The sequence below is a fragment of the Neolamprologus brichardi genome, chromosome 10, assembly GCF_056152115.1.
Source record: "Neolamprologus brichardi isolate AB-2024 chromosome 10, ASM5615211v1, whole genome shotgun sequence".
NCBI classification, from domain to species: domain Eukaryota; kingdom Metazoa; phylum Chordata; class Actinopteri; order Cichliformes; family Cichlidae; genus Neolamprologus; species Neolamprologus brichardi.
The window spans coordinates 4,034,642-4,056,900 of NC_142113.1; the positions used below are offsets into that span (position 1 = coordinate 4,034,642).

General features: G+C 40.8%; 1 protein-coding gene across 1 annotated transcript; it reads right to left on the reverse strand.

The window, feature by feature from the left end:
• Positions 1-8,191: 8,191 nt before the first annotated feature.
• LOC148100790 (uncharacterized) lies at positions 8,192-9,745 on the reverse strand. Its single transcript, XM_087846950.1, has 2 exons — positions 9,266-9,745; positions 8,192-9,214 (listed from the first exon to the last, which is right to left on the reverse strand). Exons 1-2 carry the CDS (start codon positions 9,743-9,745, stop codon positions 8,192-8,194), a joined length of 1,503 nt encoding a protein of 500 aa, XP_087703076.1.
• Between the last annotated feature and the right edge of the window lie 12,514 nt (positions 9,746-22,259).

A 22,259-nucleotide genomic window follows, 5' to 3' on the forward strand; every position in this document is an offset into this window, starting at 1 on the left:
TTTAGTAGCCAAATAATAAGCACAGACACAAAACTATCCTCAGAAATATTAATGTTTGTTTTCTGTTTTGAGCAGGTTTTTCTAGTGGTGGGTTGAGTGTAATAAACATTTCTTTCTAAACTAGATTATAACTCAAATCATGGAGTATAAAGTCTGCTTTGTTCACCTGTGGAGCTGGGCCTCCATTCTTTGCCAACTGGATTACAAAAGTGGCTCGCCCTGTACACCAAAATTCAAATATTATTTATAGTTAACTTCATTTGCATATGTCAAATTTAGACATTCAAGTATTTTAGTAAATCCTTAAAATCTTTAAACTCTTGCCATTAAAGTACAATTAACCCCTTAAATTAAGGTTTCAGATCTAATACAACCTTCATTTGGCTCCAGCAACTTCCTTAGGTACTCGTGCTCAACTAATTAAGGCCAATCAAATGACAGCAACTCCATGTATTTAGGCTGCCTAAGTTCAAACTGAGCATGGTAGTTGGTGCTAAAAGGGCTGGTGTGAGAATTTCACTAAGTGTGGGCACCAGAGATGGGCAGTAACGCGTTACTTGTATTTGATATTTTCAAATCCGACTTTTGTATGTGGTTCTGAATCCGATACATATCTGACGTTTTAGAAAGCCACTGCTGTGTGAACGGTCATGTCGCATTAAATCCGTCTTTTACGTCACTGACACAAGACAGACGCTAATTATCGGCGCTGGAGAAGCCACTGCGAACGCTTCCTGGCCATCCAGTGTAGATGTTAGTGAAACTGTTGGGAAGACAACAGAGAAACGTGAACATTTTATTTGTACTGTATAATCTCCAGATTCTGACAGAAATTTCCAACTAACCTTTGAAGCACCGCTCCTCTCTAAAACAGCAATAAGGATAATTATTAGGCCAAATGTAAATAACAAAATAACTTTATAACTTAAAGCAAAATTGGGAAACGTAAAGTCAAGTCTTTATATTAAGGGCCATCAGTCAAACGATACTGTTTGGTCTGGGTCTAAACGGAGCACGCGCATGCGGCCGCTTTGAGGGTTCACACTAGAGCGCATTTGTTGTCACATTTTATTTGTAGCGTGAACAAGCAGACAAAAAAATCGGATTTGATCAAAAAATCTGAACTGAGCATTAAGACCTGCAGTGTGAACGTAGCCTAAGATGGCACAATAAATGCTGAATGTTGGGTGCTCGTGAGTAATTGTCTTGTCATGTTCTTAAAACAAACTTTCTGCATGAAATGATCAGATACACTTTAATGGAATCTGTGGGTTTGAATTTTTTTCTGTAAACAACAAAAAATTAATTTAAATTAGGGATGCACCGATACCGATACTGGTATCGGGTATCGGGGTCGATACTGTAAAATGTGTGTGTACTCATACTCGTAAAAGTTAACCGATACCATGAACGATTACTAACTTATTTGGGTGGCATGTCATTTTTGTTGTAGTTTTTTAGATTGGCCACTAGGGGGACATCCCGCGCTAAACAGGCACAGGGTTAGGCGAGTGAGACTGGCGGCTCCAGATAAAAAAGAGAAACTGGAGGCTGCTGTAGCTAGGCTAAACAAAATGTCAGCAGTGTGGACCGGAACAGCCAACTTTAACTCAGGTTTTGGAAAAGCGATGAAAAATGTCAAGAGAAAATCCACGGGCAGTTAAAATAACAGAGACTCTGACTCATTTTATCGCTCTGGATGACCAGCCACTGCCGGCCGTGGAAAACATAGGATTGCACCGTCTTCTCAGCATACTCGAGCTGCGATATGAAATTCCCAACCGCCCACACATCAGGGAGATAATGGTGCCAAAACTTTCTAAAGAGGTAAAGACAAGCAGTGTGTGCGCGATGTCAGTCCTTGGTTTAACGGCACAGTGGACTGATGATCCACGGGCAGATGAGGAGTTTGTCAATGCCAAATACTTTCGTTATTTTGTTTGTTTGTTTACAATATGGACACTCTGCAACAATTTAAAAGTTTATTTTATTCTCAAACCTAATTTGTATTTATTTTATTCCAAACAGAAGTGTTTATTTATTATTCTGAAAGCTCGAGACAGTGCCAATAGTTCAGTGATATTTTGTTAAATTACAATGTGGAGACTCTGTAATAATTTAACAAAAGTGCTTATTTTTCACTTGAAATTTTTTTGTGGTCACTTTTATTAAGATTTTTTTTTTTTATCGGTAGAGAATAAAATAAAACCTGTCTTCCAATTCATTGCATTTGTGTGTGTGTGTGGTAGAAGTATCGGATTTGTACTCTGTATCGGCAAGTACTCAGATCCAAGTATCGGTTTGAAAAAAATTGGTATCGTTGCATCCCTAATTTAAAGAATGTAGATATTTAAACCTGAGATCTAAGGTAAACCTAACAGGTAGTTTTGCTGAAATGGATGATGGAAAGCTAAAAAAAAAAAAATACTTAAGATGTTCAATACACATTTTTCTTTACATCCAGTCAATCAACTCTGATAATTAAAATGAAACTGATTCAGGAGTTCACACAGCTACTTTAAGGAGCTCAGTTAATTAATAAACTTCTATCAACTTAGCTAACAGATTATAGTTAAGCTAAAATAGATTCCTAAATTAAAAGAACTACTACAGTATTAACTAAAAAACCTAAGTCAACTGAACTAGGACAAGAGTTTAAACAATACTCTTTCATGTGATTCTTGTGTAGGTGGTTAAAGAGGTTTGTCATGTTTGAGTGGTGGTGGGGACCGTTTTGTGCTATAATTTGCATAGTACAGTTTTGTGGGGCGTGTCAGACTTTTCATAACCAAACCATGTCCATGCTACAGAGGTAGCCCCTCGTTTAGCAATAAGGTCCTCGCCTTGTTTTGACTGGTCCTTCTGTTTGGAGCTAGCTGGTTCTGCCTCATCCTCGCTGGCCATGCTGGTATTCTCTGTGCCTTCATCCGCATGGTGACTATAAGCGCCAATTTATAGTTACTTCATGTTTTAATTTGAGGTCATTTGTTTGATGCATATTCTGAAATTTGATGTTTGAGAATAATGTATATCATTTCAGTTTACTTTGAAAAGTCTCTGAGCTTTCTTGTGAAAGGTTTATGTGGAAAATAAACAAGCGGACGGCGGAGCCACACGATGGTTTTACCGTCATTGTTGGTAACAACAGTACGAAACAGTCGCTTGTCCGTCCATATTGTGGTTATTTTAAGTATAAGAGAGAGAGAGAAGTTTAAGAAATTAATATAGCCGCTACAGTGACCATCAAAACCATGAAAAAATATTGCCGTAAACAGTTTATTTTGCAACATCACGAAACAAACGATAGGGTATATAATATGAAACAATACACATTTTTATATCGTCATCCGATATATATATCGTCATATCGCACAGCCATAATCCTTTGTTTTTTGTTGCTGTTGTTTATGTTCAAGGTAAAAAAAAAAGAAAAAAAATATAAACTTTTTAAAATATCTTTTTGTGTCTCTTGTTTTCCTCAGAATAAATTGCAACTAGTCTCAATGGCTGAGATGGAGGAGCAACACAGCGACACGTTAACCCCGACTGCTGCAGTTCCTGTATGAACTGAGCAACTCTGAAAATCCAAGGAAAAGCTGAGTGTATTTTATTTAAAGCTCAGATGGAACTTGATGGACTAGCATGCAGGCTGCATTCAGGACTTTGACACACTGGTATGTGAAGAGTGGTACCAAGAGAACTTGTGCGCACACAACGTGTCACTTTATGCTTGCTCTTCTCCAGCCTCTGGTGTCACTTTGTAGTCATTTGTCTTATTATTGTCTTATTTGATGCAATTTAGGTTCTGTGAGCACAAGCAGAGGTTTTTGCTCCGGAAGTAACCATGACCTCGTTTTCAGAGCCGTGTTTAACGTTTAATGGGCGTGAAATATGTCAGACTTTTTCCTCTACTTAAACAGTTAAGAGCATTTGAACACAGTGGAGAAAAAGGTGTGCATTAAGGATTTTGAAACTATGTTTAACTAGGGCTGGGCGATATGACCCAAAATTCATATCTCAATATTTTTTAGCTGGATGACGATATAAGATATGTATCTCGATATTTTTTTAACGCCATAAGGTAAGAACAAAAAGAGAGTTCTTAGTCAAAGCTGTGTCCCAGATGTCACACGGGCACTTTTATTAACATACAGCGTAGATGTACAGTGGGGCAAAAAAGTATTTAGTCAGCCACCGATTGTGCAAGTTCCCCCACTTAAAATGATGACAGAGATCAGTAATTTGCACCAGAGGTACACTTCAACTGTGAGAGACAGAATGTGAAAAAAAAATCCATGAATTCACATGGTAGGATTTGTAAAGAATTTATTCGTAAATGAGGGTGGAAAATAAGTATTTGGTCACCTCAAACAAGGAAAATCCCTGGCTCTCACAGACCTGTAACGTCTTCTGTAAGAAGCTTTTCTGTCCCCCACTCGTTACCTGTATGAATGGCACCTGTTTGACCTCATCATCTGTATAAAAGACACCTGTCCACAGCCTCAACCAGTCAGACTCCAAACTCCGCCATGGCCAAGACCAAAGAGCTTTCGAAGGACACCAGGAAAAGAATTGTAGACCTGCACCAGACTGGGAAGAGTGAATCTACAATAGGCAAGCAGCTTGGTGTGAAAAAATCAACTGTGGGAGCAATCATCAGAAAATGGAAGACATACAAGACCACTGATGATCTCCCTCGATCTGGGGCTCCACGCAAGATCTCATCCCGTGGGGTCAAAATGATCATGAGAACGGTGAGCAAAGATCCCAGAACCACACGGGGGGACCTGGTGAATGACCTGCAGAGAGCTGGGACCAAAGTAACAAAGGTCACCATCAGTAACACACTACAACGGCAGGGAATCAAATCCCGCAGTGCCAGACGTGTTCCGCTGCTGAAGCCAGTGCATGTCCAGGCCCGTCTGAAGTTTGCCAGAGAGCACATGGATGATACAGCAGAGGATTGGGAGAATGTCATGTGGTCAGATGAAACCAAAGTAGAACTTTTTGGTATAAACTCAACTCGTCGTGTTTGGAGGAAGAAGAATACTGAGTTGCATCCCAAGAACACCATACCTACTGTGAAGCATGGGGGTGGAAACATCATGCTATGGGGCTGTTTTTCTGCCAAAGGGACAGGACGACTGATCCGTGTTAAGGACAGAATGAATGGGGCCAAGTATCGTGAGATTTTGAGCCAAAACCTCCTTCCATCAGTGAGAACTTTGAAGATGAAACGAGGCTGGGTCTTCCAACATGACAATGATCCAAAACACACCGCCCGGGCAACAAAGGAGTGGCTCCGTAAGAAGCATTTGAAAGTCCTGGAGTGGCCTAGCCAGTCTCCAGACCTCAACCCCATAGAAAATCTGTGGCGGGAGTTGAAAGTCCGTGTTGCTCGGCGACAGCCCCAAAACATCACTGCTCTTGAGAAGATCTGCATGGAGGAATGGGCCAAAATACCAGCTACTGTGTGTGCAAACCTGGTAAAGACCTATAGTAAACGTTTGACCTCTGTTATTGCCAACAAAGGTTATGTTACAAAGTATTGAGTTGTATTTTTGTTATTGACCAAATACTTATTTTCCACCCTGATTTACGAATAAATTCTTTACAAATCCTACCATGTGAATTCATGGATTTTTTTTTCACATTCTGTCTCTCACAGTTGAAGTGTACCTCTGGTGCAAATTACTGACCTCTGTCATCATTTTAAGTGGGGGAACTTGCACAATCGGTGGCTGACTAAATACTTTTTTGCCCCACTGTACATGAAAAAAAATTACTCAAAAATAAATTATGAGCATTTATTAAATAAAAATACTCCATAAATAAAAGAAAACTATGTTGTTTTTGTGCATAACAAAGAGCTCACAATTGTGCAGTCAAAATCTAAACTAAAAGACGCTGAGCATAATAACAAGGGCAGATTTCACAGCTGCTCTGTTCCCAAGTTTGTGACTGACAGCCTGGAGTTTGAAATCCGCTTCATAACCGTGTCTCTTAACAGGTGCCATTTATGGTCCTTATGCACACGTAAGGTAATCCAACTTCAGTAACCCTGCAAACGCCACTGCTGTTTAGTTTTCTGTCTTCATTTATGTTGGAAGTGGTAGCAGAGCTGTACGTTTTAATTAGTTTCAAAAGTCTCTGTCAGAACATGGTATGAAATGTTTAGGTGGAAACTAGCGAGCTAACTTCCTGTTAACTTCTAACTCCGTTAAATTTAATAAATTCTGTTTTCATGGATGTAAAATGTAATTGTTACACCCGATAAAGCAGCAACGCTGATGATTTAATTAAAGATGAAAGAATTTAGACTGTTTTTAACTCTTAGTGTTCGTTTGACTTTGAGACCTGAAATGGACGGAGTTTTGGACCCAGATTACTCCGCGAAGCTCCTCACCACGGCAGCTGTAATGCTCTGACAATCCATCAAGCAGTGCAGCTTACCAAAGTTGTACTAAAACATTTTTAACAGATTTCTGCACGCAGAAATCGGTTCGAGGTGAGTAAGCACAACCAGAGTTCATACATAAGGCACACTCTCGATTTTTGAGAAAATTAAAGGATTTTTTGTGTGGAAAATACGTTATACAGAAAAAAAGAATATATATCTTAATATATATCGTTACCGCACATGCTTCAAATTATATTGCGATATGGATTTTAGGCCATATCGCCCAGCCCTACTCAAAAGGTCTCATCAAGTCCCGATTTAATTCAATTTATGCCGTGTTATCAGTGTTTGCATTGATAGCATGGCTGTGGTGTCATATCAGTGTATGCTCTCGGTGTTTGCTGATATCAAACTGTGGTATGAGGACCACTGTGGGTTAATCTTTGTAGTGATACTCACTCCTTTTTTTTATTTAGACCTGGTTTATTTCTGGTATAGTTGAATATTTGTATATAATCCCAGCAGCTGTCAGACTCTATAACAGGGGTCACCAGCCTTTCTTAAAACTGAGAGTTAGATAAAACTGTGAACAGTTTGGTTCATCTTTAGTCAAGATTTATGTTTTGTAATTTAAATCTGACATCGCAAAAGTATTTTAGAGTTTGAATAATGTATTTTACAACTGCAGTACACGTAATACTAATTTTGAACAATTTTGTCCAGGTTCCTTGACACCAGGGACTCCTCCAGGACCATCGCGTTCAGTTACAGAGTCGGTGTGTCCACGGTGTGCCAGATCATCCCCCAGGTAGCGACGGCCATCTGGGACTGTCTAGTGGACGACTTCATGGCTGTGCCTTCACCTGGAGACTCATAGAGAAAGTATATACAGTGGTCCCTCATTTATTGCAGCAGGGTTTCTCAGAATAACTAGCCCCTCGCCAAACACTTTATACACTTTATTTATTTATTTTATTTTTTTTACACACACACATGAAGATTAGTCACAGTTCTCACAAGTTGATTCTCACAGTGCAAACCTTTGTAGATTTCAAAACGTAAAAGTATCATTATGCCGTGTTTTTTCGTCTGCCTGCCACTTTTGTGCGACTTTTTCCCTCCAGGAGTGATGATGTCATCATCACTCCATAAGCCAATGAGATTATCACATGACATTTATGAACAGGGATATCTCTTTTTAACTGTTTTCAATTTAACGTAATATTTAAGTGTTTCTTAGTTTTAGACTAGTTGGTTAGTCTATTTCAATGTTTTAAACCATATCCCAGGTTTTTACTTCACCATTTATGGAGTTTTAACAAGCAAATAAAAGACAGAGCTTAATTCTGTAAAGATTAGATGAAAAATACTCAAAGGATAAATTCAATTGGTTTATTATTTTGTTACATAAGTTGAAAAAAGTAAAACAAGTAACTACAGAAACAACATAAAAGGAAACTTAAACAATCAAATAAATAAATGAAGGGGGGGGGGAGGGGGAAGGGGAGGGGGGAGGAGAGAAAACCCCAACAATCCCCTCTGAGCAAGCACTAGGCGACAGTGGGGAGGAAAAACTGCCTTTTAACGGGCAGAAGCCTCCAGCAGAACCAGGCTCAGGAGGGGGCAGTCAACTGCTGGGACTGGTTGGGGGGGTAGGGGGGAAGGGGGTGAGGGTGAAAAAAAGAAAAAAGATTAAGAAGGTAAGGAATATGTGTTAGGAGAGAAAGGGAGAGGGGGGACAGGAGAGGTGAAAATTAAGATGGATCACAGGTGGAGGAGGACGAGGCTAAATCATCTGAATAACCAGCAGACGCCTCTTTTCTTCATTTCCAGGTATTTTTCCATGAGCGCTTTTTTCTCCAGGATAAGGGTTCTCAACTGATCGTTTGTTTCTGCATTTTGCTCCTCGAGTTGCTTGCATCTTTGCTCCATTTCTTTTAATCCTGCTTGTTCTTTTCTAGGCTTTTCTTTCGGGTCTTCGTACGTTTCCTCCTCCATTGGATTTGCCTTGCACATGTCTGTATTTCTCTCTTGTTTTTTCTTGTACATCTCTTCTATCAGGTCAATTTTTCTCTTGAATACTTGATGCATAAGCAGCAGGTATTCATATTTTTTCTCTTGTTGTTGCTTTTGTGCCTGCATTTCACTTATTTGGGTCTTCAAGTCACTGACCCTCAACAACATCTCATTCATGAGCTCTGAGTGTTCTTTCCTCATTCCATCGATCGTACACTGCATCTCTGAACATTGTCTTTCCAGTATTTCCTTTTCTCTTTCCAGGTCAGGTGTTTTTTCCCTCATTTCATTATAAAATTCTCGCAGTTCTAGATTCCTTCTCTCAAAGTCCTGGAGAATACGTTTTTCTTCTTCCTGTTTCTCTTTTTCTTCAAGAAGCTCTTTATTTTTGCACTCTGTTTCATCAAACCTGACTTTCAGCTCTACGTACATTTCCCTCATGACTTTGAGTTTGTCCTCCATTGGTATTTCTTTTTCTCTTTCCAGTTCAGGTGTTTTGTCCTTCATTTCATTACAAAATTCTCGCAGTTCTAGATTCCTTCTCTCAAAGTCCTGGAGAATACGTTTTTCTTCTTCCTGTTTCTCTTTTTCTTCAAGAAGCTCTATATTTTTGCACTCTGTTTCACCAAACCTGACTGCCAGATCTACGCACATTTCCCTCATGTCTTTGAGTTTGCGCTGCAATCGTATTGTCTTTTTTCTTTCCAGTTCAGATGTTTTTTCCTTCATTTCATTACAAAATTCTCGCAGTTCTAGATTCCTTCTCTCAAAGTCCTGGAGAATACGTTTTTCTTCTTCCTGTTGCTTTTTTTCTTCAAGAAGCTCTTTCAGTTTGTGCTCCATTTGTACTTCCTGTTCAGTCTTCTGTTGGCGGATTTTTTCAATTGTTTTCTCAGCTTCATCGAGCTTTCCTTGAAGTATCTGTATCTCCTCAATAGTAGCTTTCTTTCCTTGAAGCTGGGCAGATGTTTCTTTTAATTCGGCACTCTGTGTTCCCGATGAAAAAATACGGGAAAAAAAATTCTTTCGTCCTTGACCAAACTTCATTCCCTCATTGATAATTTTTATATCAGGCTGCCGTTGCTGTTTTCCTTCCAGGTCTTTATTTCGTGCTTCCAATTGTCTGCACTTCTCCTCTAGTTGAAGCTTCTCTTCTTCAATTTGTTTAACTTTGTCATGGAGGTCAGAGTTTTCCTTCTGACTTTCCTGTAATGCCCTTTGGATTGATAAGACAACATCCATGGTTATTTCTCCTGAAGAGATTGGCTGGCCAGACCACGAAGGAGAGGCAGCATTATTTATTTTTCTTTGTCGGCGTTTTCGTCCCATGTTGGAGCCTGTGCACAGTGACTCTGAAAAGGCTTAGAAATATTTCCAAATGTATCTCGTGTTGAACGTTTGAAGTCTGCGAACAAACTGTTTTAAAATTGCTGCTTCTGATCCCTATTTATAGACTTCAGAACTTCAAAGGATCAAAGGTATTAATGATGTCACATCTTGTGACATCATCATTCCGTAAGCCAATCAGATTGTCACATGACATTTTAAAATGGGGATGTGTTTTTTTTTGTTTTTTTGGTTTTTTTTTTTAAGTTTTTTTGGAGTTTTCACCATTTGCTCCAGGAGCTGCGCCTGGATGACGGCTGCTTTCAGCGGTACTGTTATGTTTGAGGCATGCAAACATAACAGTACCGCTTTCAGTGGTACTGTAATGTTTGCATGCCTCAAACATTAATGATGACACCTTCAGTATTTCTCAGTTCCATTCTTTAATTCTCAGGCTTGCAGCGGCAACACAGTCTGCAGCGCTAACTTGTTCATCTACCGTTTTCTGTTGTCTCCTTTTTCTATATCCTCCTTCTGCCTTACATTCGACCTTTCAAAATAAAAGTTCTGTAAACATCACAATCACCTCCTTTTTTTTTTCTTTAACAAACTTAGGTACTCAGTGAGGTGAATTATTAATCTGAACCTATGATAACAACACCTAATAAAATTACTGAACGTTCTTATTACTTGAGTTTCTCCACACCTAAACATCACTTAAACAGCACTGCATTTGCGCAGATCTCTGACTAATCACTATCAAAATTCAACACTAGAATACTGGTTACAGTGTTAGATTCAGGAACAACAAACATGTTACACACAGCGTAACCTTTAACGGGTCACTCAGATATTCAAGTCTTAGATCTGATGTAATCAGACAGATGCATAGGTACGCGTCTGTTTGATCTGACTGGGTATCTGGGCTTGTCTGTTAAGGCGGGGTCGACATGTCGTCCAGGTGGGGCATCTTCAAGTCCATGTCTGATTTTCTTGAAGCATGAGGCATTGCTGACAATTGAGTGTCCATCCCTTGTAGCTGTAATTTCAGAACCCTTAACTTTAGTCACTTTATAGGGTTTTGCATTGTATGGTGTGGATAATTTGTTGTGCTTGGGTTGGCGATGCAGCACTGTGTCACCCAGACTTAGTGAGTGTGGTCTGGCGCGACGAGTTGCATCTGCGATCACCTTCATCTTGATCTTTGCACTATCATCCCTTGCTCTTACTTCAGCATCTGAACACTTCCGTGGAGTGGTGTTAACGAAAGGGAGCTTGGTGTATAGCTGGTGTTGAAACAGTATTTCAGCTGGTGAGCTCGCTGTTGTGCAATGAGGTGTAGATCTGTACTCACGAAGAAAGATGTTTAGTTGCTGTCTCCATGGAGAATACGTTGTCAATGACTGGGATAACAGAAGATGCTGATGTTGAGCGTACACTTTCAACGACTGGATAGCGAGAATACTCGTCTGTGATAACGAGCAGGTATTCCCCCGTAGGGAGTGGTCCATAAAAGTCTGCACTGACACTGTGCCAGGGCGTTTCGGGTAATGGTGACATCTGCACAGGGTCAGTGTGTCTGACAGGTGTGCTAGCTTGGCATGGCAGACAGTTTTGAACTGCAGATTCTGCTTTCCGATCGATCTCTGGGAACCATACTTTGGTACGTGGCAGCGCTTTGGTCTTGACGATACCCTGGTGCCCTTCGTGTGCCAGTTGTATTGCTCTTTCTTGTAGGACAGTTGGAATAACTATCCTCGTGCCTCTGAGTATGAAGTCAGATGAGTCAGCTACTGTTAGTTCACTTTGAACATGTTTGAATGATTTCAAAATGTCAGCATGCTGGGATTTATCTGTTAGATGCCACGTGTTGTTCCTGATGTGACCGATGACTTCCTGCAGAACCTGGTCTTTCAGAGTCTCTGTTTTTATCTCGTGAAGTGTCATGGCTTTTGGGGTGTAGTGATAAGAGAAGAAATTGACATACTCTTCTGCAACCTTACATGCACGAGCACTTTCATTCTCCTGTGTTGGCACTGGATGACGTGACATAAAGTCAGCTGGATTATCAGCACCTTTTCTGTATTCCACTCTGAAGTTATATGGCTGAAGTCTCAGTCCCCATCTTTCTATTCTGGCAGGTGGTTTTGATCTTGGGTTATTCCAGATGATTTTGAGTGCCTTGTGATCGGTCACCAGTGTGAATGGATGTCCATAAACATACAAATGGAATTGTTCGCACCTCCACACAGTGGCGAGTGCTTCTTTCTCAGTCTGCGAGTATCTCGTTTCCACATCACTCAGTGCTCTGCTTGCATATGCAATAATGTGCTTCATCCCCTTTTCATCTTTTTGACAGAGGATGGCGCCCAGTCCTACTGGACTAGCATCAACAATCAGTTCAGTGTGTCTGCTGGGATAGAAGTAGGACATCGTCGTGTCGCTTGTGAGACTGACCTTGAGTGCCTGCAACGCAGTTTCTTGGTCTTGACCCCATGTCCAAGGGGTGGAGCGCAGCGGCTCAGAGATCGATGAGAAGTCTCTGATGAACCTTGAGCAGTAATTGGCCATGCCAAGGAGACTTTTGATGTCAGCAGGTGTTTTTGGGTTGGGAGCGTGTTGAACTGCTGCAACCTTTTTAGGATCTGCTGAAATGCCACCTGCAGAGAGGATGAAACCAAAAAACTCAAGTTTCGTTTTATTAAATTCACACTTCTCTCGATTCAGAGTAAGACCTGACTCTGATAGTCGCTTAAAGAGAGCTGTAAGATTGCTGTCATGATCAGCCTGGTCCCTGCCAAAGACTATAATGTCATCACTGAGATTTTTGACTCCGTTCAGTCGTTGCAGCGTCTGATAAATAGCATTTTGGAACACTTCAGCTGCAGAAGAGATTCCAAAGCTCAGTCTTTTATAGCGCCGAAGTCCCAGATGAGTAGTGAACGTCGTAATGTAGCGGCTGTCAGGGTGTAATTCAAATTGGTGGTATCCTGCCCTGAGATCAAGTTTTGAGAACACCGTAGATCCATTCAGCTCATGGATTACATCATCAATCGTGGGCGTGACGTGTCGTTCTCGTTTGATTGCAGTATTTGCTTGTCTCATGTCCACACATATCCGTACTAGGGCTGGGCAAAACGATTATTTTCCTAAGCGATGAATCTAGCGATTAATTTTTCGATGCATCGATTAATCTAACGATTCATTTTTTAATCCGATTCGATTTCGATTCGATTCGATTAACGATTTTTTTCCCCATTATTTGACTTGTATAGCAATTTCACATTTACTAATTTATGTATATAAATGAAAAACACAAATTTATTCATTTGAAGACCTTTTAATAAAAAACAAATTGCAAAATAAAGTTGTAGAGGTCGTACAATCAATACAATAGAGATAGCATTTAACAAGAAATGAAATGTGCAAACATATATAAAAGGAAAAGTTAGCAAAACATTTCAAATAAATAGCAACAATGGTGTCTTTAAACAAACAAAATGTAACATTCACTTTGCATTCTGCCAAAAAGTGCTCTCCATTCACAAAACAAAATCCACAATAACATTGTAGTACAATCTTCTGTTTTTAACAAAAAATTAAATGTTGTGCAAACAAATATAACAAAGGAAATCATAGCAAAAAATTAATAATATACAAACAGCAGCAATGGCGTCTTTGAACAAATAATGAAATGACAAGTTACCCCTAAGTAGGACTCTGTGACCAGACTTGCCCAAGCATCAGTGGTAAGGGAGATTTTGGATGTGGCCTCTTTTAGTTCATTCCTTAGTTTCTCCACTGAAGTTTCATACTTTCTCTCCATCATGCTTGTAAAATGACGCCTAGACGGCAGTGTGTAACCTGTTGGAAAGTGGTGAATCCCTCACCCACAGCAAGTGGTCTCTTGTCTTTTAAAATCATAGATAAGACGCTCTCGGTAAGTACAGCCACGTCCTGGGGTGTGCATGGTGTACTTCTTCTCTGACAGTAGTCCTCCAGACTTTTCTGTTTGTTCCTGAAACCATAAATCGCACACAGATGAAGTCGAATAATTACAAAATAATTATATGGAAAGCATATATATATATATATATATATATATATATTAGGGGTGCAACGATACACAAAATTCACGGTTCGGTTCGGTTCGATACTTTGGTGTCACGGTTCGATATTTTTTCGATACACAAAAAAATGTTCATGCCTTTTTATTAATTTGTCATTTATTAAATTTTCACGACACATTCTGCACCACCTCTCTGTGCGTTCATCATTTGTTTGAAGCCAGCTCACCTCCTGCAACCACTTTTCCGAGAATACGCGCTTCTTTTGTGGTTCGGACTCCTGACATTTCTTTGGAGGTGGAGGAACACCAAAGTAATTGCTTAAAGGAGCTTCTTCGACATCTTTAAGAGTTCTAAACAAATGTCTGTCCTCCTCCTGAAAATCTTATGTATGCAAACACGAGTTGCAACTTCTTATCTTGTGCGCGTTTTTTATTTTGACAGCGAATACGCACCTGCGGACCACTTATGTGCAGACCTGGTTATTTAGCTCGTCATATTGCAGCCACAGAAATTCTTTTGTCCATGAAACCATAAAGCTGCACTTTCTTTTTGCCTTATAGTCTGATTTGTCATAACTTTTCCGTTTTGTGGTAAGCTTTTCTTTGGCTGTCACTTCTTCACCCTGACCTGTCTTATTTGGCTCAGCAGAACTAAAATATATATCCTGCTGCTTTTACACACGCACTCACATAACGCTCAGCGATTCTCTGTGCGATCAACCTCTCACATGTTTAAGCTTGCTGCGGGAGATTTCACTTGTCATGTTTGCATAGTAAGCTAACGATTGATAAGACGATGTCAGAGGAATTAGTGCGCAAATTATCATCACTCACCAATCAGTACTGTCGCTCTCTATACACAGTTCACGCGATTGCAAAGTGAAAGCAAAAAACAAGCGCAAATTCAAACGCGATTTCAATTATGTCACATATTGACAGTGGCTCACCGATGCCAATGACATAATTACCCAGCTACATTTCCGAAAGAATGCAAAAGCATTGACATATATTTTTCCTTCCTACGATAGGCCGACGGGCAGGGCAGCCCGACTGGAAAAATCGCTAGCCCCGGGGCGTCGGGCTAGCGATTTTGCGAGCCCTGTATCTGATTGAGGAATCACTCATCTTTGGAAAAGAGAGTTTATTACAGAGAAATGTCTCTTTCCAAAATAAAAGCTATACTATACGCTTCTTCTGGGCTATATTCTCAGCAGCATATTAAACATATCAGGTCCCCATAAGGAGAATCATGTGCTAACGGCTGTCTAAATGACTCGGGTAAAGTTTGTATGCATGCTTGTTGTTTTTGTCTGCTTCCACTTGTCTTTGCACTAGGATGCTATCGGGTAAATGTGCAGTCATATTCGTTGTGTTCCCACTAGTGCTGTCAGCCTTAATCTGAAATGAGGTTAACGCCACAACACGGCAAATTTCCGTTAACGAGCTACCGCGGATTGCCCCGTGTGTGGGGCTGGACAGCGTCAACACATTAACGAGCTAACTGCGCTAACACACTAGTTCCCACTCATGTAATTAAGCATTGCCTGGCACATCTGACATACTGCTTTACTTTTGTCCATGACACGCTTACCTTCAGGGTCATACGTCACATGAAGACCAAAATAGTTCCAGACGCCAGATCTGAATGAGGGTGGGGAAGGTTCAATTTGCCATGTTGCAACGAGCTTAACTTCTGTCTCGCTAGCTTGCCCTGCGCTCAGTGAATCTGCGTTCGACTACTCCGCCTAGGCTGCACTGTCGAGCGCAGATCCACTGAGCGCTCAACACAGACAGCACCGTCAGAAGGAAAGTTGATAAAATAAATTAAAAATGTTGTATTGTTCGATACATATGCGTACCGAACCGAAAGCACTGTATCGAACGGTTCAATATCGATACGAGTATCGTTGCACCCCTAATATATATATATATATATATATATATATATATACACTCACGCACACACACACTGTTATGCCATGTGCTTTCATAGCATAACAGTAAAAGGTTAATGATAATCCCCAATGTTGAACATATGATATGCAGTAATCGTGATGGCTGCAAAAAATAACGTTTAAACAGCCATAGCTGATGGCACCTTTACTGGTGCACTGCTTTCTAGTCATTAGATGGCATAACTTTGTCCTATAAGATCAAGCTGGAGAAGCATTATGTATAAAAACAGCGTTTAAATAGGATGAAACACATTAAATTTGACAAATCAAGAGTTTGTTGTCATTTTGATTTTGCAAGCACTTTAACAATGTTGTAATAGTGTCCACGACGGCTACGTTTAGCAGGTGGTGCGTTATCCTTAACATTTTTCCTGCGGCCAATTCGCTGTCTCACATTTTCGTCTTCCGCCGATTCTGATAATCAGCCTGCGCGCATTCCGACTCATTTTGCATGAATTAACGGGTAAAAACTAGCGTTAGTAAAAAAGTTGAAAACTTACGGTGGTTTGTCCTTTGCAGAAGCTGCTCCTGGATGCCGTCGTGCTTTCATGATAGGCCATTTCCACCTCACAAAGCCGGCAAACGACTGAATCACTTCCTTTTCGGTTAAAATATCCCCATACTGTAAAACTGCGTGTTCGGGTGGAGTGGTTTAAGTCGACTGCAACTGCCTCACTCATGTTGCCGCTACTCGCTGCCGCCATGTCTTTTTTTGAAAGTGGCGACGCATCGACGCAGATTTTTTTACGTCGACGTATTTTACGTGTCGACGTAATCGATTACGTCGACGCGTTGTCCCAGCCCTAATCCGTACGTCGTCCGGATTCTTTGGTTTTGGCAGTGTTACAATGGGTGAAACCCAAGGTGATGGTCCCGTAACCTTTTCAATCATGTCATCAGCTTCTAGTTTCTGAAATTCGTCCTCCACTTTTTGACGTAAATGAAAAGGAACACGTCTGTGTGGTTGACAGGTTGATTTTACATCTGTGTTTATGTGCAGTTTCACTTGAAAAACTTTGAGTTTTCCAATTCCCTTGAAAAGTTCTGGGTGTTGTTCTACTAGCTTGTCTGCAACAGAACGTTGAGACTGAGAAGAGACCGCAGTGACAATATGGAGGAGTCCCAAGGCTTTTGAGGTTTCAAAACTCAAAAATATTGAAGCCTCCTCCTTTAATGACAAAGAAGGAACACCTAACTGTTTTGTCTTGTTTTTCCACACTGCACCTGAATGCACCACACACAGGGAGAGACGTAGATGAGTGGTATGGGTAAATCTTGATGTCTGTAGAAGTCAACGTAGGACGTGGTGTCAGTTTGTTGTAGGTAGCTTCAGTTAAGCAGTTAGCAGTGGCCCCAGAATGGATTAGCACCGGTATCTGGGTGCCCATTACTCTGACTTCAGTATGTGGGAGTTTAGGATGTTGAGCTGTGTTCACCACATATACATAAGCGTCATCACTGCTGGATGTGTGCCCTGTCTCCACGTGTGCAGCGCTATCTGTTAGTTGATGAACAGTTTGCGGTGGCAGATTTTTCTTCTACTTCTTTCCACAATGTGTCTCTTTTCTCTTTGAGCGACATTGCTTTGCAAAATGATTGTATTTGCCACAAGAATGACAGATTTTGTCTTTGGCTGGGCAGCCTTGCTCATGAGGATATCTGCCTCCACAGTTTCCACAGCGGTTATTCGGCTGCCATGAGGGTGTCCATTTGTTTCTAGCCGTGGTGTCACGTCCTGTTTTGTGCTGTACTTTATTAACTGCAGCTGTCTTGTCAGCTTCCATCCCTGTAGCTTGCAATTCAGACAACTCACATGCACGCCCATGATTTAATAGATCATCCAATGTTAAATCAGGTTCTCTGAGTGCTTTTCTACGCAGCTGTGATGATGTACAGCTTTGGATAATTTGTGTTTTGATTTCTGCAGTCATGTCTGCAAACTCACAGTTTTTGGCTAGAATCCTAAGCCTGGTGTGATAGTTGTCCAGCGTTTCACCTGATTCCTGCACCACTTTCCTGAATAGATAAATCTGATACTGCGCGTTTTTCTTAGGCGCAAAGTATGCTGACAATTTCTGTTTTGTATCTGCGTACTTGTCGCCAACCGTTGCTAACGTGTCGTAAACGTCATGCACTTTTTCACCAGCCACATGCAGCAATAATGCTCTTAATCTTGCATCTCCAGTAATATTCATTGCCGTGGTGTGGTTTTCAAACCTCTGAAGCCATTTCGTCCAGCGAGGTCCGACGGAACCGAGGTCGGTGTCCGTGTCGAAGGGTGGAAGTGGAGTAGCGTGTGCAGCCATGTTCTTGTCTCCTAAGCTCCGGGTAGGGCAACTTCCTTCGTCTTGCTTTGGTTGTAACCTTTACTCTCGTCGCCAGTGTAATGTTTGCATGCCTCAAACATTAATGATGACACCTTCAGTATTTCTCAGTTCCATTCTTTAATTCTCAGGCTTGCAGCGGCAACACAGTCTGCAGCGCTAACTTGTTCATCTACCGTTTTCTGTTGTCTCCTTTTTCTATATCCTCCTTCCGCCTTACATTCGACCTTTCAAAATAAAAGTTCTGTAAACATCACAGGTACCACCGTCTTTCCCTCGCCCAGTTTGAGGGCGAGTAGGGGTGGGCGATATAAACGATATCTGATAGAAACAATATAAATTTGGCCAACGATAGAGATTTTGACTATACCGCTCTATCCGATAGCGCATGTTGATGATGTCATCAAGCTGCGCCTGTTTTGGTCGAAAGCATAGCGGCGGCTAAAACCATTATCATCTGCAAATTATGGCGGGCGACAGTCATAGCAAAGAGATGAAGCACTTTTGAAATATGGGGCAAGCCAAAAACTGGGCTTCCTCCACTTCCGTAACATTGATTCATTAATGTTGAATTCTGTCGCAGCTGTTGTATTCCCATGTTGTTGCAGTATATTAATAACTAACCTCGTATTGTGGATGAATAATCTCAGTTGTTCTCCTGACTGAAGTTTGGCCCGTGTATAGCATCCTGCTTTGCGATTGCATTTGTCCCTGACCACCAGAATCCCTCACGTTAACTTTTAATGAGTGGAGCAAAAGTTGGCGTTCATCCTCCAGCTTCACTGTGCTAATGTTATGCTAACATAGCTGTGTCGCTAGCAATCACGTAGCACAACATTATATACCAGGTAATCCAACTTCAGTAACCCTACAAACGCCTCTGCCGTTTAGTTTTCTGTCTTCATTTATGTTGGAAGTGGTAGCAGAGCTGTACGTTTTCATTAGTTTCAAAAGTCTCTGTCAGAACATGGTATGAAATGTTTAGGTGTAAACTAGCGAGCTAACTTCCTGTTAACTTCTAACTCCGTTAAATTTAATAAATTCTGTTTTCATGGATGTAAAACGTAATTGTTACACCCGATAAAGCAGCAACGCTGAGGATTCAATTAAAGATGAAAGAATTTAGACCGTTTTTAACTCTTAGTGTTCGTTTGACTTTGGGACCTGAAATGGACGGAGTTTTGGACCCAGATTACTCCGCGAAGCTCCTCACTACGGCAGCCGTAATGCTCTGACAATCCATCAAGCAGTGCGGCTTACCAAAGTTGTGCTAAAAAAATTTTCTTGACGTTTTTTAAACAATTTTTGCACGCAGAAATCGGTTCGAGGTCACCAGAATTCATACATAAGGCACATTCTCGATTTTTGAGAAAATTAAAGGATTTTTTTTGTGGAAAATACGTTATACAGAAGAAAAGAATATATATCAGTGATTATTCAATTCAATTCAATTCAATTTTATTTATATAGCGCCAAATCACAACAAATGTCGCCTCAAGGCGCTTCATAGATACAGAGAAAAGCCCAACAATCATATGACCCCCTATGAGCAAGCACTTTGGCGACAGTGGGAAGGAAAAACTCCCTTTTAACAGGAAGAAACCTCCGGCAGAACCAGGCTCAGGGAGGGGCGGCCATCTGCTGCGACCGGTTGGGGTGAGAGAAGGAAGACAGGATAAAAGACATGCTCTGGAAGAGAGACAGAGATTAATAACAGACATGATTCAATACAGAGAGGTCTATTAACACATAGTGAGTGAGAAAGGTGACTGGAAAGGAAAAACTCAATGCATCATGGGAATCCCCCGGCAGCCTACATCTATTGCAGCATAACTAAGGGAGGATTCAGGGTCACCTGGTCCAGCCCTAACTATATGCTTTAGCAAAAAGGAAAGTTTTAAGCCTAATCTTAAAAGTAGAGATAGTGTCTGTCTCCCGAATCCAAACTGGAAGCTGGTTCCACAGAAGAGGGGCCTGAAAACTGAAGGCTCTCCCTCCCATTCTACTTTTAAATACTCTAGGAACAACAAGTAGGCCTGCAGAGCGGGAGCGAAGTGCTCTAATAGGGTAATATGGTACTACAAGGTCATTAAGATAAGATGGGGCCTGATTATTTAAGACCTTGTATGTGAGGAGCAGGATTTTGAATTCAATTCTGGATTTAACAGGAAGCCAATGAAGGGAAGCCAAAACAGGAGAAATATGCTCTCTCTTTCTAGTCCCTGTCAGTACTCTTGCTGCAGCATTTTGGATTAACTGAAGGCTTTTCAGTGAGTTTTTTGGACATCCTGATAATAATGAATTGCAGTAGTCCAGCCTGGAAGTAATAAATGCATGAACTAGTTTTTCAGCATCACTCTGAGACAGGATATTTCTAATTTTAGAGATGTTGCGCAAATGGAAGAACGCAGTCTTACATATTTGTTTAATATGTGCGTTGAAGGACATATCCTGATCAAAAATGACTCCAAGGTTCCTCACAGTGTTACTGGAGGCCAAGGTAATGCCATCCAGAGTAAGAATCTGGTTAGATACCATATTTCTAAGCTTTTCAGCGCCGAGTACAATGACCTCAGTTTTATCTGAGTTAAGAAGCAGAAAGTTAGTGGCCATCCAAGTCTTTATGTCTTTAAGACATTCCTGCAGTTTAACTAATTGGTGTGTGTTATCTGGCTTTATGGACAGATAGAGCTGGGTGTCATCTGCATAGCAGTGAAAATGTATGCTATGTCTTCTAATGATGCTGCCTAGGGGAAGCATGTATAATGTAAACAGAATTGGTCCTAGCACTGAACCCTGTGGAACTCCATAATTAACCTCAGTGTGTGAAGAGGACTCTCCATTTACATGCACAAATTGGAGTCTATTAGATAGATATGATACAAACCACTGCAGTGCAATACCTGTAATACCTACAGCATGTTCTAATCGCTCTAACAGGATATTATGGTCAACAGTATCGAACGCTGCACTAAGGTCAAGAAGGACAAGCACAGAGATGAGTCCACTGTCAGAGGCCATAAGAAGATCATTTGTAACCTTCACTAAAGCTGTTTCTGTGCTGTGATGAACTCTGAAACCTGACTGAAACTCTTCAAATAAACCATTCCTCTGCAGATGATCTGTTAGCTGTTTGACAACTACTCTTTCAAGGATTTTTGATATGAAAGGAAGGTTGGAGATTGGCCTATAATTAGCTAAGACTGCTGGGTCTAGAGATGGCTTTTTGAGTAAGGTTTAACTGCAGCCACCTTGAAGGCCTGTGGTACATAGCCGATTATTAGAGATAGGTTGATCATATATAAGATCGAAGAATTAATCAATGGCAGGACGTCTTTGAGCAGTTTTGTAGGAATGGGGTCTAAAAGACACGTTGATGGTTTGGAGGAAGTAATTATTGAAGTTAACTCAGAAAGATCGATTGGAGAAAAAGAGTCTAACTTAACATCAATGGAACTAAGAGTAGCTGTAGATTATATTACATCTGTGGGATGATTATTGGTAATTTTTTCTCTAATGATAAAAATTTTATTTGTGAAGAAGTTCATGAAGTCATCACTAGTTAACGTTAAAGGGGGATGGTTGGCTCAAAAGAGCTCTGACTTTTTGTCAGCCTGGCTACAGTGCTGAAGAGAAACCTGGGGTTGTTCTTATTTTCTTCAATCAGTGATGAGTAGTAAGCTGTTCTGGCTTTGCCGAGGGCTTTCTTATAAAGCAACAAACTATTTCTCCAGGCTAAATGATGATCCTCTAAATTTGTGACACGCCATTTCCTCTCCAGATTACGAGTCATCTGCTTTAGGGTACGTGTTTGAGAATTATACCACGGGGTCAGGTACTTCTGATTAGAGACCTTAGTTTTCACCGGAGCTACAGTATCCAGAGTCGTACGTAGTGAGGAGGTGAAATTATTAACAAGATAATCGACCTCTGTTGGGGTAGCGTTCAGATAGCTGCTCTGCTCTGTGTTGGTACAGGGCATTGACGATGATAACAGTGGCTGGATTATATTCTTAAACTTAGTTACAGCGCTTTCAGAAAGACATCTACTTTGATAAAGTCCACTCTCCACTGCTGCGTAATCAATTATTGTAAATGTAAATGTTATCAAGAAATGATCAGACAGGAGAGGGTTTTCAGGAAACACTGTTAAATGTTCAGTTTCTATG